Source organism: Panthera onca, chromosome C1 (genome assembly GCF_046562875.1).
Source record: "Panthera onca isolate mPanOnc1 chromosome C1, mPanOnc1 haplotype 2, whole genome shotgun sequence".
In the NCBI taxonomy this organism is placed as follows: domain Eukaryota; kingdom Metazoa; phylum Chordata; class Mammalia; order Carnivora; family Felidae; genus Panthera; species Panthera onca.
In genome coordinates this window covers 90036242-90051569 of record NC_138346.1, presented here as the reverse complement: position 1 = coordinate 90051569, position 15328 = coordinate 90036242, and the positions used below count along the sequence as shown (strand labels likewise).

At 33.1% G+C, this 15328-nt stretch overlaps 1 protein-coding gene across 3 annotated transcripts in view; it reads right to left on the bottom strand.

Moving 5' to 3' along the window:
* Positions 1–15328, bottom strand: part of LRP1B (LDL receptor related protein 1B) — a 1899539-nt gene that overhangs the window by 271825 nt on the left and 1612386 nt on the right. For all 3 annotated transcript variants that reach the window (XM_078451331.2, XM_078451332.2, XM_078451333.2), the window contains exons 50-53: positions 12065–12187; positions 10182–10301; positions 5611–5739; positions 2381–2503 (exon numbers count right to left, since the gene is read on the bottom strand). In XM_078451331.2, the coding sequence (XP_078307457.2) occupies positions 2381–2503; positions 5611–5739; positions 10182–10301; positions 12065–12187 (495 nt within the window). The remainder of the gene's footprint in view (positions 1–2380; positions 2504–5610; positions 5740–10181; positions 10302–12064; positions 12188–15328) is intronic.

The window sequence follows — 15328 nt, the reverse complement described above, 5'->3', positions numbered from 1 at the left end:
AGTGACAAGTGAATTCAAAGGTGTCTCAGACTCTTTATCTATTTCACTTTCCTTCAGCATTTGATGTTGAGCACACTACCCTGTAAATAATTTCCTAATTTAATATTTATAATCCACTCTCCTGGACATCTTTCTAACTTCACGTTTGCTGTTCCCTTTTATCCTTCTTTCTGTATGAAGTCAACTCCTGTTCCATCCTAAAATATTGCAGGTGAAGCCCTAACTTCACTCTTCAACATGTTGCTTTCCCCTTTTCCTTTCTGCAGTGCTGGGTGTTCTCATTCTTGGCTACATTTTGAATATCATCTTTATGCCAATGACCACCAAATTAATCTTATTTTCCTGGTTATCCTTTGGTCTCTGGAACTAAATTTTCAAACACTCACTGTACAGCTCTATGTGATTGTCTGATTAACACTTCATATTCAAAGTATCCAAAATTAATTCTTTTTTACATTTCTCTTCTCCATCTGCAAAACTTGGCCCTTAATCTCTTGTGTTTCAACGTTCATTAATAGTAACACACCATCCACCAAGTCATCCGAGCTAGAAATTCTCCTTTCTCCTCCATATCTGACCGTAGATGAATTCTGACTCATTCTGTTCTCCTCATTCCACCATTTCTGCCCTGGCTTATCATCACATCATTAGTCATCAGAACTATTGCAATAATTTTCTAGTTATCTTACTGTCTCCCTAATGTCTCCCCTCTCCCAGGGTAATACTTCATCCGCTCTGCTGAAAAAGATGGTCCTGAAACATATTTTGACTGTGGCATTTCCCTATTTCAAATGTGTGTTGCCAACTAGGAGCCAAATAATTAAAAACAAATTCCTTAACAAATATTCCAGACTTTTTAGAATCCAGCTTCAACTTTCTAACTTACCTCAGAAAAGACTAATTGCTATTCTTCAACCATGTCAATTTACAGTCATTTGTAAACATATAAAGAACTTTCTGTGTGTGCAGAACTATTTTTAGCACTTTACAAATATTAACTTAATTCTCTTAACATCCTTAATATATATATTATACATTATATATATTATACATTATATATATAACATATATATGTATATAATATATATATAATATATATATTTAATTAAATATATATATTTAAATATATATATATATATATTTTTTTTTTTTAAATAGATGAAGAATTTGGGTACAAAAAGGTGAAATAACTTTTCAAAGATCACACAGATAGTAAGGGGCAGGGCCAGGATCTGGACCCAGGCTGTATGCCTCTAAGGTCCAAGCTTTTAACCACTGTGTATGTTCTCTACCATCCAAATATGACTTTCTCTAACAATCCTTGCTTCTTTATTCTTTAGTGACTCAAAAATTATTCTCTCAGCTTTGCTCCCATGTATTGTGATTCTTATTGCCATCTGACAATGTGTGCTATTTTTCTATATTGTATTTCTGATCTTCCTGTTTGTCTGCAATTTCTTCTATCTCTGTCCCATTCATCTCCATATCAACTGAGTAAGTGTCTAACAGAGGGAAGGTATTCAATCAGAATTAATTGTACTTCCGATTAACACCTTGAGCTATGATGTATCTTTTAAAACATCACATTGAATCTATGACTTAATGGTGAAATGATCATAAAAACTGGTATCCAATGATTTCTATCAGAGATTGCTATCAAAAACCAAGGCTATAGACACAACACAGGAAGAACAAAAGAGGGCACTAAATCTACTGCCTTTCATCATTATATGTGGATTTTAATGCTTTTCATTTTACATTTACTCATGTATGTATTTAAGGTTTTTTTTGCTTCTTACAAAAATACTAGGTTCATGTAAGAATTCAATTTCAACTAGGAATTTTTAATGATTTTCACTACAAAAGTTATATTTGTATTTGTGTGTATATTATATATGTACTGGTCCTATAAATATATATGCAATAAGATAAATTTTATCATTATATTATTCAATTTTAACAAATAAGTGTACATGTAAAAGGATAAGGTGAAAGGAAAATATTACGTATCCAATTTCTCTGATAGTTGTGAATTCTTTTTTTTCTCACTCAAGTATTTCATTTGGCTATAAGACTGACCTAGCTAGCCATATATTGTCTTTAAAGTTTAAAGCACTTTAAACCAAAAACATTTTCATAAACATTTCCCTGTGTGGCTCCTAATAAGAATATGCTACACGTAGGCATGATCTCCAAGTCAATGTGTAATTAAGCTAGAGCTTAAAGAAGTTATTGTGGCACATCTATATATTACTGAGTTTACATGTCCTTAGTGCATAAAGAAATGTGTTGTTCTTGTATTTATGTAATTCTTAAGATATCTTAAAAGATTCTTACTCAGCCTGACAACATCTTCTATGAAAAGTTTGGGTATACTTACCGCACTGCAGTGACTCATCGGAGCCATCTCCACAGTCATCATCATGGTCACAAACAAACTGCTTGGGGATGCACACTTTATTATGACACATGAAAGCATTTTCATCACATGTATTATTGGGAGCTAATAAAGATACCACAAATAATAAAGTTAGATGAATACCTATTTCATCTTCCCCCACCTTAGGACTTTGGGGAATGTATGCTATTATACTCAATAATTCATAGTTATTTACCAAAAAAGAAAAGTTTGCTCAATATTCCATTCATAATATATATATGGACATACATATAAATTCATAATATATATTAACATGCATATATTTATATATGAAATATATGAACGCTGATTCAAAGTTTTAGTATTAATACATTCACCAATTCCACAGTGACCCTGAAATTTCAGGCCATTTAGCAATTTGTAAGTTTGCTAAAGGATGAAATCAAAAGTTCATAAGTGGTAAAAAAATCATTCAACTGTAATAATGTGGCTGGGTTTTTTCTCTCCTTATGCCTGCAGGATTGCTAGTAAAGTGATAAAAACCTTGCTTCTTTGTGAAAAATGAACCTGAAAAGACTACCGAGTGCTAATGCTCATGATGGAAGTGAAAAGAAAACATCAAAATAGCTAAGAAAACTATTGTTTCTAAGATGAAAATAAAACTTGGGTGACTTTGGGATATTGAAATAGGTTAAGATCTATGGTCTGATAAGCCCAACAAGTAAGTACCACATCAAATTAAGAATACTGATCCATGAAATGGAATACTGATTCTTTTGGAACCCTGATTCATGAAAACAATGCTCTAACAAGGGTACTAACCAATGGGGAAAATAGTTGACCAAAATGTCCAATAACCTTCAGCAAAAGTCCAAAAACTGGTAAGTTTTGCAGAGTAAATAAACTTTAATACTATATGCATGGAATCATAGTGGTTTGAGGAGATCATTTAAATATTTTCAATTACTTTGTCTAATATTTAAAAGATTAATGTATGTTAGGACTCAAGGTTGTTTGAGATATTTTGAATATAAAAAATCTGCTATAGAATAGATGCTAACTAAACTTATTATAGTAATTACTGTAAAATATCACATAGACCAAACCATTATGTTGTTTACCTAAAACTCATATAATGTTATAAGTCAATTATATCTCACTTTTAAGTAAAATAAAAAAAGTATCTGATATATGTCACTATAGTATACTAGAAAGAGAAAGGTTTTGCAAAAAGTCACTCTGCTACTTATGATTTATATCTTATGGAAGGTTTTTACTTTCTTGTTTTATCTGTTTCTTTATTCACTTAACGGGAATGATAAGATCCGTCTGATAAACTTCTTGCAAGGACCAGATAAGGTATATGAAGCAGATCAGCTTATTTTAGGTACTCAGTAAATTCCCAGGTGCTATTTAAATTCCCATCTATTTAACAACTATTTTTGGCAGATTCCCAAAAACATTTCACTGAGATACTGTGGGAATTCAATAATGTAAATAAAACAACCTAACAATATAATTGACATATCATGGGCACTTGAAAAAATTTACATGCCTTCTAACTCCCCCCACCACATCCATGTCTTAATAGGTACTTCTCTCTACCTAGAATAACTCTCTTTTTTCTCTTTGTCCTTCATTACTAAGATAATGTTATTTCTTTTCCTTGAAATCCTTCTATGACACTTTTACCCTTTGTTATATAATATTTCTTGATGATGACCTAGTATCTTCTATATTTAATTTGGTATTTAAAGTATTATAATTATTCTTTTACCCATATTCAAAAAAGGAAATCTCTGCTTTCAAGTCTGTAATGACTACAATAGAGATATGGGTAAGTAAAACAAAAAGGATTCCTTGGATTTAATCAAGTGTAACTTATTTCCAACAAATTTGTTTTCAAAAAAGATATGGAAGCCATGTAGAAGTAGCATTAAAACTTCCCATTATAATCATAGTAAAATTCAGTTACTAATAACTCCGCTAACTTTGAACTCTGTGACAGTTATATAACTCAAGTGAATTATGCCAATTCTAATACATGAATTATTCTTTAAAACGCCAAGCAACAGAGGCTTATTTGGCATTAACGCTTTCAGGTCACTTGAGTACAATTTGTTGTACTTTAGCATAATTTACTTAACAGCACCCATGTGGTCCAAAAGTGTTAATATGTCTCCCAGAGTGTTAACTTACTACAATAGCAATAGTATATTGGGGCCATCTGGATCACTGAATTGATGCGTAATCCTTTGTTATGTAGCCCTCAGTGGCCCCATTGACCTTTACAGACACACATATCGGTTTCAATATCAAAGTGAACTATTCTATAATAGCATGAGTTTTGAACACACAGGCCTGTCTCATAGTTTTCTTTTTCTTTCTCCACTTTAACTACCCCGTCCACCCATATATACATACCCACACAGACAAACACCTATATTATGGCTTCAAATACAGTTTTAAAGACCTGAAGACAGGTCATTGGAGAAATGATTGGCAGAATTCATTTTAATGGCCAGAATTCACAGCACTGCTTCTGACAACTTGCTCAGCTCAATGGATCCCCTATGTGACCTTGGGACAGTTTTCAAATATTCAGGCCCCTCATTCTCTTGATCATGCAAAATATTTTATCTAAATTTTTACTACTGAGTAATTCCGTGAACATTTCCTGAGGTGACCAAGAGTCAGAAACTTAGTAAATTGTTTGACCTCCAAAGGTGTTCCCCTGATCCCCCAGCTTCATTCAGCTATATCCATACTATTTTTACCTGACCTAAGGGTTAATACCCTCTCCTCAGGACTAATAGGTGTTTACTGACCTTCTGATCAGTAGTTATTTGGGATCACATCAGTCATTTATAGAGTGTCTGTAATAGGCAATCTAAAACACTTTGTGGGGGTGGGGTTCTAAAAAGAAAATAACAAATCTACTATAGTCACACAACATCAGATAGCTACATCATCTCAGAAGAGAAGAGATGGGTCTGTGTTCATCAGAATGGTTTTTAAATGGGTAATCCCAATGTGCATGTTTGAAAATCTCTGGACAGTAGCTGGTTAGAGGGGTTGCTGAACTACTCTGATGACAACATCCCACCTGATTAATTCTGGTACTATGTATGAGTCCAGGGAGTGGGAAAGTGAGAGAAAATGTGAGATGGTAAATACTACAAAAGCAAGAGTCTGAGGGTGCTGCGGCAGCTTTCCTTCACGTTTCTTACCGCAGCCTGCTGTGGAGAGCTCATCACTTCCATTTGGACAGTCCCTTTCACCATCACAAAGCCAGTGCCGTGGCACACAGGCATGGGAGCCCTGACAGCTGAACATGTCAGTTGCACAGGTGGCAGTGCCTGAAACCCAAGGAAGGAATGCCATTAAGATCACTGCATGTCTGCTGGGAAAGTCTAACATTTATATTTCCCTTAGAAAGAAAGGACACAGAAGAATGTTGCTAACAAGGAAGAGATTGTAGCTATTTGGAATCATTAGATAGCATCCTTCTCCTACAGATGTTTACACATTTTCCTCCCAGAATGCATTTCTTGCTAATTGCAAGTGTCAGATTTCTTAAGGCTACATGGCAGAAAACAAGAAAGATCTTTTCTGCTTGTAACATGTAGCAAAGCATAGATATGTCATAGACTTGTGAATAAACTTTGATAACGTTTCTAAAAGACAGAACCTATAAGGATAATAATAATAATAGTAATAGTTATAATAACAATGTAATGATAATAATGAAATTTTTATTGCTTAATATATGCTAGGCACATAATATATTCACTCATTTAATTTTTGCAGTAATCCTAACCAGTAGACTATTATTAGCCTTATTTCACTGAAAGAAAACTGAGCCTCAGAGAAGTTGAAAGTCCCACAGGTTGAGCTAGGAGTCCAAAACTCTTCTGATTGCTAAGCACCTTCTCTTAACCACTAATGCTATGACTGTTACTCCCCACCTTGTGTTGGCTGAAAAGAATAAATATATGCATGTTCCTTTTTTTCATACACACTTAATAAATAGAATTTACCTTTGCTCTGTCAATTCAATGTCCCTTTAGATGTATGATGTTTTTCAGATGTGAACAGAAAGAAAAAAATGCTTGCTGACTTTCACTATAAATTCAAAGGGTCATTGGTGGTTTCTTTGTTTCTCCTTATGTGGGTATAGGGTAAACATATGAAACAGAACATGATTATTTCTCATGATATTTTCCTAGCTCCTGCTTTTATTTATATAACATGTTTGTTGAGTGAATCAGTTACATGACCCTCAAATCATGTTCTAACTTTTCTTTAACTTCATTTTCCTGGGAGCAAAAGCTGCCCATAGAAAGATGCTAGAAAGAAAGAAAGAAAAAGAAAGAAAGAAAGAAAGAAAGAAAGAAAGAAAGAAAGAAAGAAAGAAAACACATTGTTAGAACTATTCAAAAAAAAAAAAAAAAGCTATTATCTCCAGGAATAAAATACAATACGACTGAATGGAGTGAAGAGAGATATTTGTTTCCAAACATTTAAAGCAGTGACCAACATGCTTTCATTATATAATTATCATCTTTCTTTTCAGCTGTAGAGTTGCTAGGAGCAGAAAATGCTTTTCAAGGCAATGTTTTCAATACGGCAGGGCAACAGGGTGCCCATATAAAACCCCTTGAGGATTTTCTCCTTCATAAACATGACTGTCCTTCACATATACTTTAGCTTAGAAGACAGGATGGCAAGTGAATGTAGAAAAGTCCTCCAGGTAATTCACATGTGCTCATTTGATTGGGGATCAGTGCTAATAGAATGAGGTTTAATATGATATCTATTCCTGGAAGAAATCGTAAAAAATCTATTAAATAAATGTTGCTTTCATTTAAAAATGAATTTACCTGCTAACTATTATGTCTTTAGTACCTTCTGTAATAAAATTATCTTCCTCCAGAATTTATTTTTATACTATTCCTCATAATGATCTATCTTTTCAAACTTGCCATTAAAATATAAAGTGTCACTTTTACTATTATGCTCTCAATTAGTGCTTTAATTTCCATAATATTTTTGTTATTTAGCTTGAGTTTAAAAAAAAAAAGGCATTCTCCCTAGTAAGGAAGTTTTGGTGCATGTGAAACTCCTTGTCTACTTTCCGATTATCACCCAATTTATTCTCAAGGTAGGCATAATAGATATAACATCAATTTGGCTATTGAGAAATCTAATTTGCTACGACCTTGGAGAAGACTAGTATTTGAGCTTCACTATTTGTAAAATGAGGGAAATGACTAGATAATTACTAAGACACCTCAAGCTATAAAATGGCATAAAGCTCTTTGCAGCTAATTTCCTGACTCCCTTGATAGTATTCAATAGATTCTGTGTTAAGAGCATGCCAAAACATCATAGTCAATTGGAAAGAAAATGGGCCAAAGAAAAAACTCATGGCATCATTCCATAGTTACTCCTGCCATCTGGAGACACATTGCCTTCCTCAGGGAAATGAATTCCAGGAAAGGAAGACAAGCTGAAAGATTTCCACCAGATCCATCTTGGGTACCTGCTCAGATATTACATTTGATTGGTAAGAGTTACTATCCCATTTAGGAAATCCTCCAGAAATCTGAATTCTGGTCCTAGCTCTGTCATTACTGATTCTCTGAGTGACCTAAAGCAATTTATTAACTAAATGGGATCCTCAGATTCCAAGTCAGAACCATTATTGTGTTTATTAAGAAAGGTTGTGCTTACAGCACATATTAGAATATTTAAAGATGAAGATTAAGAATCTACATTTTTGGGGCACCTGGGTGGCTCAGTTGGTTGGGTGACCAACTTCGGCTCAGGTCATGATCTCACAGTTTGAGAGTTCGAGCCCCGCGTTGGGCTCTGTGCTGACAGCTCAGAGCCTGGAGCCTGCTTCAGATTCTGTGTCTCTCTCTCTCTACCCCTCCTCTGCTCACGCTCTGTGTCTCTCTGTCTCTCAATAATAAATAAATGTTAAAAAAATTAAAAAAAGAATCTACATTTTTAACAAACTTCTAAGAAGAATATTTTGTGCACTTAAGGTTGTGAACTACTGAGATAAATTATTTATAAAGTTTCTTTCCAAACCTAGTATATTAGATTCAGTTCATTCAATGATACTTGGTCTAAAGATTTTGTATGTGTCACCAGCTTAGCAGTTAGCATATAAAATACAACCTGTAAGTAAGTTAAACAGACAGGTTTTGACAACAGGTAAACATGTCCATTACCATTTTAATTATTTAAAAAGTTATCAGCACATTGATAGATGTAGATTGGCAATAATACTCTGAAAAAGAACATTTATATTGTATACATTGATTCATGTTAGATGATCACAATAGTTACATAAGGGAGATTTTTTGTACCCTCTTAATAGGTAGCAAAAATGCAGATGTGGGATAATTCAGCTATGTATGATTGCATAAGCTTTATACCTTCTATTTTGCTGTGTCCACTCAGAAAAGACAGAGGTATCAATTGAGCACTTTGGTGTAGGGTGAAACAAAAGGTCAAATCCAAGATGATTTTAGTGACTGGCAACATGCTCACCTCATTGCAAGTAGGTGATTCTTTTGTTAAAATTAAAACAAAATCAATAGCAAAGAGGAAAAAGTAGTTAAAAGCCACTGGTGAAACATCTAATTGATTACTGATTTCTTTTTCCTTTCAGAGCTTTTCTACAGTGATCCTTCTGTATTTATCTGCCACATAACTGTTTTAGCTATGTAAACAAAAGATAGATTTGGGGTGGCTAAAATACAAGAAAATAAATTGCCTGCTTTCAGGGGACATCTCTAATTTTATGTTGTTTACGAACAACTTGAATAGTATAAAATCCTAGCAACCTGTCTCAATGGAAGTGACCTAAAAGGCCACAACTACTGAAATTTAAAAATGGTGTTAAGTACACCTAACTCTGTACATGCACCTTATTCTATGACTCAGGTCCTTTTCTCTCTAAAATAAGGATGATAAAAGCTATGAAATAGGGCTAATGCAATGAGTAAAGATTTTATGCCTATAATACAAACATGCAAATAGAAACAGATCAGAAAGATAAACACAAAGACACATAAATAAATAGTAGAATGGCTGTCCATTTGTAATAAATTTATACAGACTAGATCACTTCCTTCTTTTTCCCCTTAAAAAAATTAAGCTAATAATCCCATTTAAGTTATTTGTTAAATGTTTGTGATTATTTGAAAGCAATTACACTGGCTATGTAGTTGATACATAGTGGGACATTCTATCTCTAATCCTAGAAAGCTGTTTATTGAAGTACACTTAAAAATACATAAATATCCCCCTTCTTTACTATCTATTTAAAACAATCCACTAATAACAATCACTATAATACATATATACAAACATAAATAGTGTGGGTAGCTTGTGACAGTGCAAATCAGTATATTTTTGAGGGCCACTTAGCAATACATATCATGAGCCATGAAAAATGTTTGATTATTTGATCCAAGTATTCTCAGTCATTGAGATCTATTCCAAAGAAGTAATTGAATACTAAAAAAAAATAAAATTTGCAAATGTATTCATTGTGAATATTCAGGAAAAATCCTAAAAACTGAATAACTGTGTATGTAAAAATAGTAGAACGACAGGTTGTCATTAAAATAATAAAACCAGCTACATGGAAATGTATATGTAAATTTAAATTAAATTTAACAGAGTAGAAAACAGAGTTTCATGTTTTTGATTGCTCTAAAATTGTAGTGCACATATATCATATGCCTAAGAATTGAACGAGAACACAAAAGAAACAACTCACCGCAAATGCTATCACTTTCATCTAATCCATCTCCACAATCGTCCTCTCCATCACAAATCCAGTGTTTAGATATACATTTTTGTGCAGAACAAGCAAATTGGTTCCAAGAACAAGAAGAATCTAGACAACAAACAAAAATGTTTGCTTTAGATGCAATAGAAAAAAAAATCATGTGAGACCATCTTAGGATAGATCTGACAGTGAGAAAGTCCTTCCTTTAGATTTTGCTAAAATCAATTGTCTTATAATAAAACAAGCCAAATTTCTCTTCTCTACTACAGCTCTATAAAATTTTGACAACAGCCTGCTTATTCCCGCTGAGTGTTCAGGTTATGCAACATTTTTCCTCCCACAGAATTTTCACAGAATTATGCTGGCCACTCTCCCCTAAATATATATTCCAGGGTGTCATTAAAAAATTCAACATCTGGTACATAGATATAAAACAAATATTCCAAGTGTTGTCTAGTCATCCGTCCTATTTTTTAATTGATTTTTGAACAACTAGAGAAAAAAATGCTTCTAAGGCAAGATTACAATGTGCTATATTCACCAGCATATATGTTTGTTTATAATGATGAGGTGACTAAGGGGCTTTTAGCTCAAAGACAAGCCACCAGTTTTACACCCCTACCTACTAAACCTTAAGTGTTTTTACTTTTCTCTCTTAGGGACACTTAAGGCTGACTAATAACATCCAAATTCATTGGCATGGTGGCTTGTATTTTACTACCAAATTATGCATTTATAATAGTGTACTCCATTTATTTCCAAAGTCAGGTTTGTGATTTTTCTCCTTCACCCTTGGCCTATTCCTCCACTCAGCCTATTTATTACCAGGCAAAATCCAAAATAAAACCCTTCCAAATTCAAGTGTTCCAAATGTAAATGAGAATAAAAATAGACATTTGATTTTGATCCTATAAATTATTTAATAACCTTGCATCTTTATTTAAAATATTCACTTAGAAGACTTGTTGAAAAGAGTTTAGAAAAACTGAAGCCTGGAAAAAATGAAACTAAAGAAAGTACAACCGTATAATGGCTTCCTGTCCAGAAACTATGAATCTACATAAACTATTTGTAAAGTTCTCTGTTAATCCTGTTCAGAATCTGGCTCTAATGTAAAGATATATAGCATCTTAATCAAACAAAATGCACCTTCATATTTCATGATGACATTTACTTTTAGAGGAGTTTGACATTTCATAGAAGATCCATTTTTAATCTTTTCCTCTACTTTGTCTATTCACCACAGTGTACGTTATTTGTGTTAAATGAAAATAATGAATATATGCTTTGTTTCCCTGTAGAAAATTTCTTTGGCCTAGAAATTACAAAATCCATAAATTCTATAAAATAAATTTTCAAAGTGCTGTCTTGCCTTGCCAAGTAAAATGAAATGTACACATGAGAAATTAGGAGGTTAGATGCTGAGAGATGAGAATTTGAGGAAATACAAATTTAAGTAAACTATTTAAAACAATACATGTAATTAATAGAAACATTTAGAATAACAATGTTAATAGGTAGGCAGAGTATAATGAGTAGTGTGAACTAAAACCTTATTTTTTATAGCAGAAAGTAAATATATTAGCATTTCAAGTTAATAAGTCAGAAAATAAAGGTATACCATTTAGATTGATAAAGATAACCATTAATGTTAAAATAAAAGGCTGGGACAGGAGACTGTTATTCTTTATTATAAGTTCTGTTCTATTTTAATTTTTATCATTTTGTAATATTTAATAAAAATGAAAATTGTTAAAATCAATTAGCAACATTTTTTATAAAATTCCTATGTAAAAAAGAGAACATCAGCATATAAGTAGTAATAAGGCATACAGAAAAAGAATGTCACAGAACAAGATAGAATGTCTCACCACAGTGGAACTCATCAAGTCCATCCTCACAATCTTTCTGACCATCACATATCCAGGTATTCAAAATACACCTTCCACTAGGACAACCAAAATAGTTTTCTTCACATTTATGTTTGTTTTGAACTGTGATAAAATACAGAATGTAATGTTAAATAATTTAAATTAATCTTAGCTTCCACAATGTTAGGTAGATAATAAAACAGTAATACTCTGGAAACTGGAAGAGATAAGTAACAAAAAATCTTAAATGAAAGCTGAGATGGTCTCTTCAAGAATGTCAAGGTCATGGGAGTCTGGCTGGTCCAGTTGGTAGAGCATGAGACTCTTGATTCAGGGTCATGAGTTCAAGCCCCACATTGGGTGTGGAGCCTACTTAAAATAAAATTTTATATATATTAGGGGCGCCTGGGTGGCAAAGTCAGTTGGCTAAGCATCTGACTTTGGCTCAAGTCATGATCTCATGGCTCATGAATTCAAGCCCTGTGTTGGGCTCTGTGCTGACAGTTCAGAGCTTGAAGCCTGCTTTGGATTCTGGGTCTCCATCTCTCTCTGCCCCTCCCCTGCTTGCACTTTCTCTCTCTCTCTCTCAAAAATAAACATTAATTATTTTCATTTATATATATTACACACACATATACATATACATATACAAAAGAATGTCAAGGTCATGAAAACCAAGGAAAAACTAAAACAAGACAAAACAAAAACTGGCACAGACCAGAAGGGACTAGGAAGATATGATAATCAAATCCAACACAGGATTGGATCCTGGATCAGAAAAAAGATAATGGAAAAATTTGTTAAATACAAATAATGTGGAGTACCATTAATTAAAATAAAATACAATAAAATAAAACAAAACAATAAAACAAAATAGAACAAAATAAAACAAAACAAAATAAAACAGATAATTATGAAGTGAATGGGACTAAGGCTAAAGAATCATTTTTGGTGGAAAATATCTGTAATTCTATATTCATAAAGATGAATAACATTACAAAAACATTAGTGGGTCTTTACTGAGAAAGTGTGGGCTGGGTGTTCCTGTTGTCTTGTATTAAGAGTATGCTTTGACAAGGTTTATATAAGCATTCTGTACTTTAAAAAGAAAAACAATTTACAATGGAATCTCTAAAAATGTTATCTCTTACATAAATATCTTGAGAATAAGTATCTGCATGCAAAGTTACTTTGTAAATTACATATTTTGTAGACTGTGGAGTATTGTTATTATCATTTCTTTTTTTTTTTTTTTGCATCTTTTTCAATGTTTATTTATTTGTTTTAAGAGACAGAGGGATAGAGCATGAGTGGGGTAGGGGCAGAGAGAAAGAGGGAGACACAGAATCTGAAGCAGGCTCCAGGCTCCAAGCTGTCAGCACAGAGCCTGATGCAGGGCTCAACCCCATGAACTGTGAGATCATGACGTGAGCCGTAACCAACTGAACCACCCAGGCGCCTCTTATTATCACTTCTAAGAGAGCATATAAAATATTAGATTTTTCTCTACTAAATTAGATTTTTCTCTACAAGGTCCCCTTGTACCTTTAGGTTTACATAGTTTTAGACTGGCTCATAGCCAATTTGGAAGGAAACCTTAGAATATACATCACAATATAATAATCCATTCACACTATAATAATCATACGACAATAATCCGTTGTGACTGTATTAAGATAACAATCCCATTTTATTTTTTCAAATGCCAATTTTGTATATTTAATTGAAAATGAAAATAAAATTTTTGACAGAATTCACCACTAAACTGAAAAATCATGTGATTTATGTCTTACTTTTTCTTAGGATATTGTCTAGATATCACCTAAGGTGTTTAGCCTGACCTATTACCGGCTTCCAGTCTGTCCAATCTACCTGTCTCATCAGTCTATGTAGCTCCCCTCTCCTTGCCCACTATGATTATAATTCTTTATTAATGTTAAAAGTAAACTTTAAAAATAATTTGTTAATATTAGAAATATATAAAGGCCACAAAGTTTTTATATATGTGTAAGTTTTAATGAGTATCTATTACATGCTGCCTTCAAGTTAATTTTAAAAATTAACTACAGCCATAATGAGGTAATTTTTGTAGAAAGAACAACAGATTATGAATCTAGACACCCAGGGTCCATGAGTCTAAATCAGTGTTAGTATATTTCTTTTAAAACGTCTTATGTGATTAAAAGTAAAATGTGGAAGAGTTGCGGTGAGCCACAGTCACAAGTGCATATAAAAGTTCTCCATAGAACCGGAAAAGTTCTCCAGTTCCTCCTAGGATGCAGCTAGCCTTTCAAACACAGAAGGAACAAAAATGATATCAAGAATGTTACAAATCGTTGAGCAGGAAAACACAAAAATAAAAGGAATCTGCTAATGCAGATTAAGTGATAGATTATGAATTATTAAGAATATCGTTCGACACTAGAGATTGGGTGTACGTGTGTGTATACTGCTGCATAGAATACCTATGAATATAATTTCCCAAAATATTTTTTAAAACTTGCATGTTAACTAAACATGGAAAAAGTGAGTATGGCAACAGGGTAAGAAGGAGGAAATACCACAGCTCCCAGTGAGACACGTGATTGCAAGGGTAAACAACCAATACACTTACAACCCTTCTGTACCCAGACACCATTCTGCTTTTCATTTTCAGTATGGTAGTCATGAAACTACTGAAATAGTTTCCTATAAAGCATATCTATTTCCAGTTATAGTAATTTAACACCTTTACTTCTTATATTTTTTTTTAGATTTGTTTTCTCAAATACTTAGAAAGGAACAGCACTTTTCAATGGAAAGCATTCTGTTAAGAATGCAGATGACAATCTGAAAGAGCTTATGTTTGCAAAAATGGTTAAAAAGTCAGATATAAATATGCCTTTCTGACCTTGATCCAGTGAAAATAACTGTTACTCATGCTACTATGTCAAAAGATTGTGTAAACTTCATCAAACAGCCTAACATGACAATACAAACTGTATGACATTGAATAAAGCCAGTGGTGAGAAACATTGTCTCTCCCCCTTTAGTTCATGAATATTTTTTTTCTCACTATGTAATACTTCCATGGAAACTTTAGAGATCACACATTTTAAGACTTAATCACCAACTTTAAGAGGATTAATGACGAATTGAACATTCAAAGGAAATCGATCCAAATACAGAACAGATTTCTTGAGCATCATTTCATAACTCATTAAAAAACATCAAGGGGCATGTTTGGAAGAGGATGGTTTCCTGTAATTTAGTCTACATTATTTA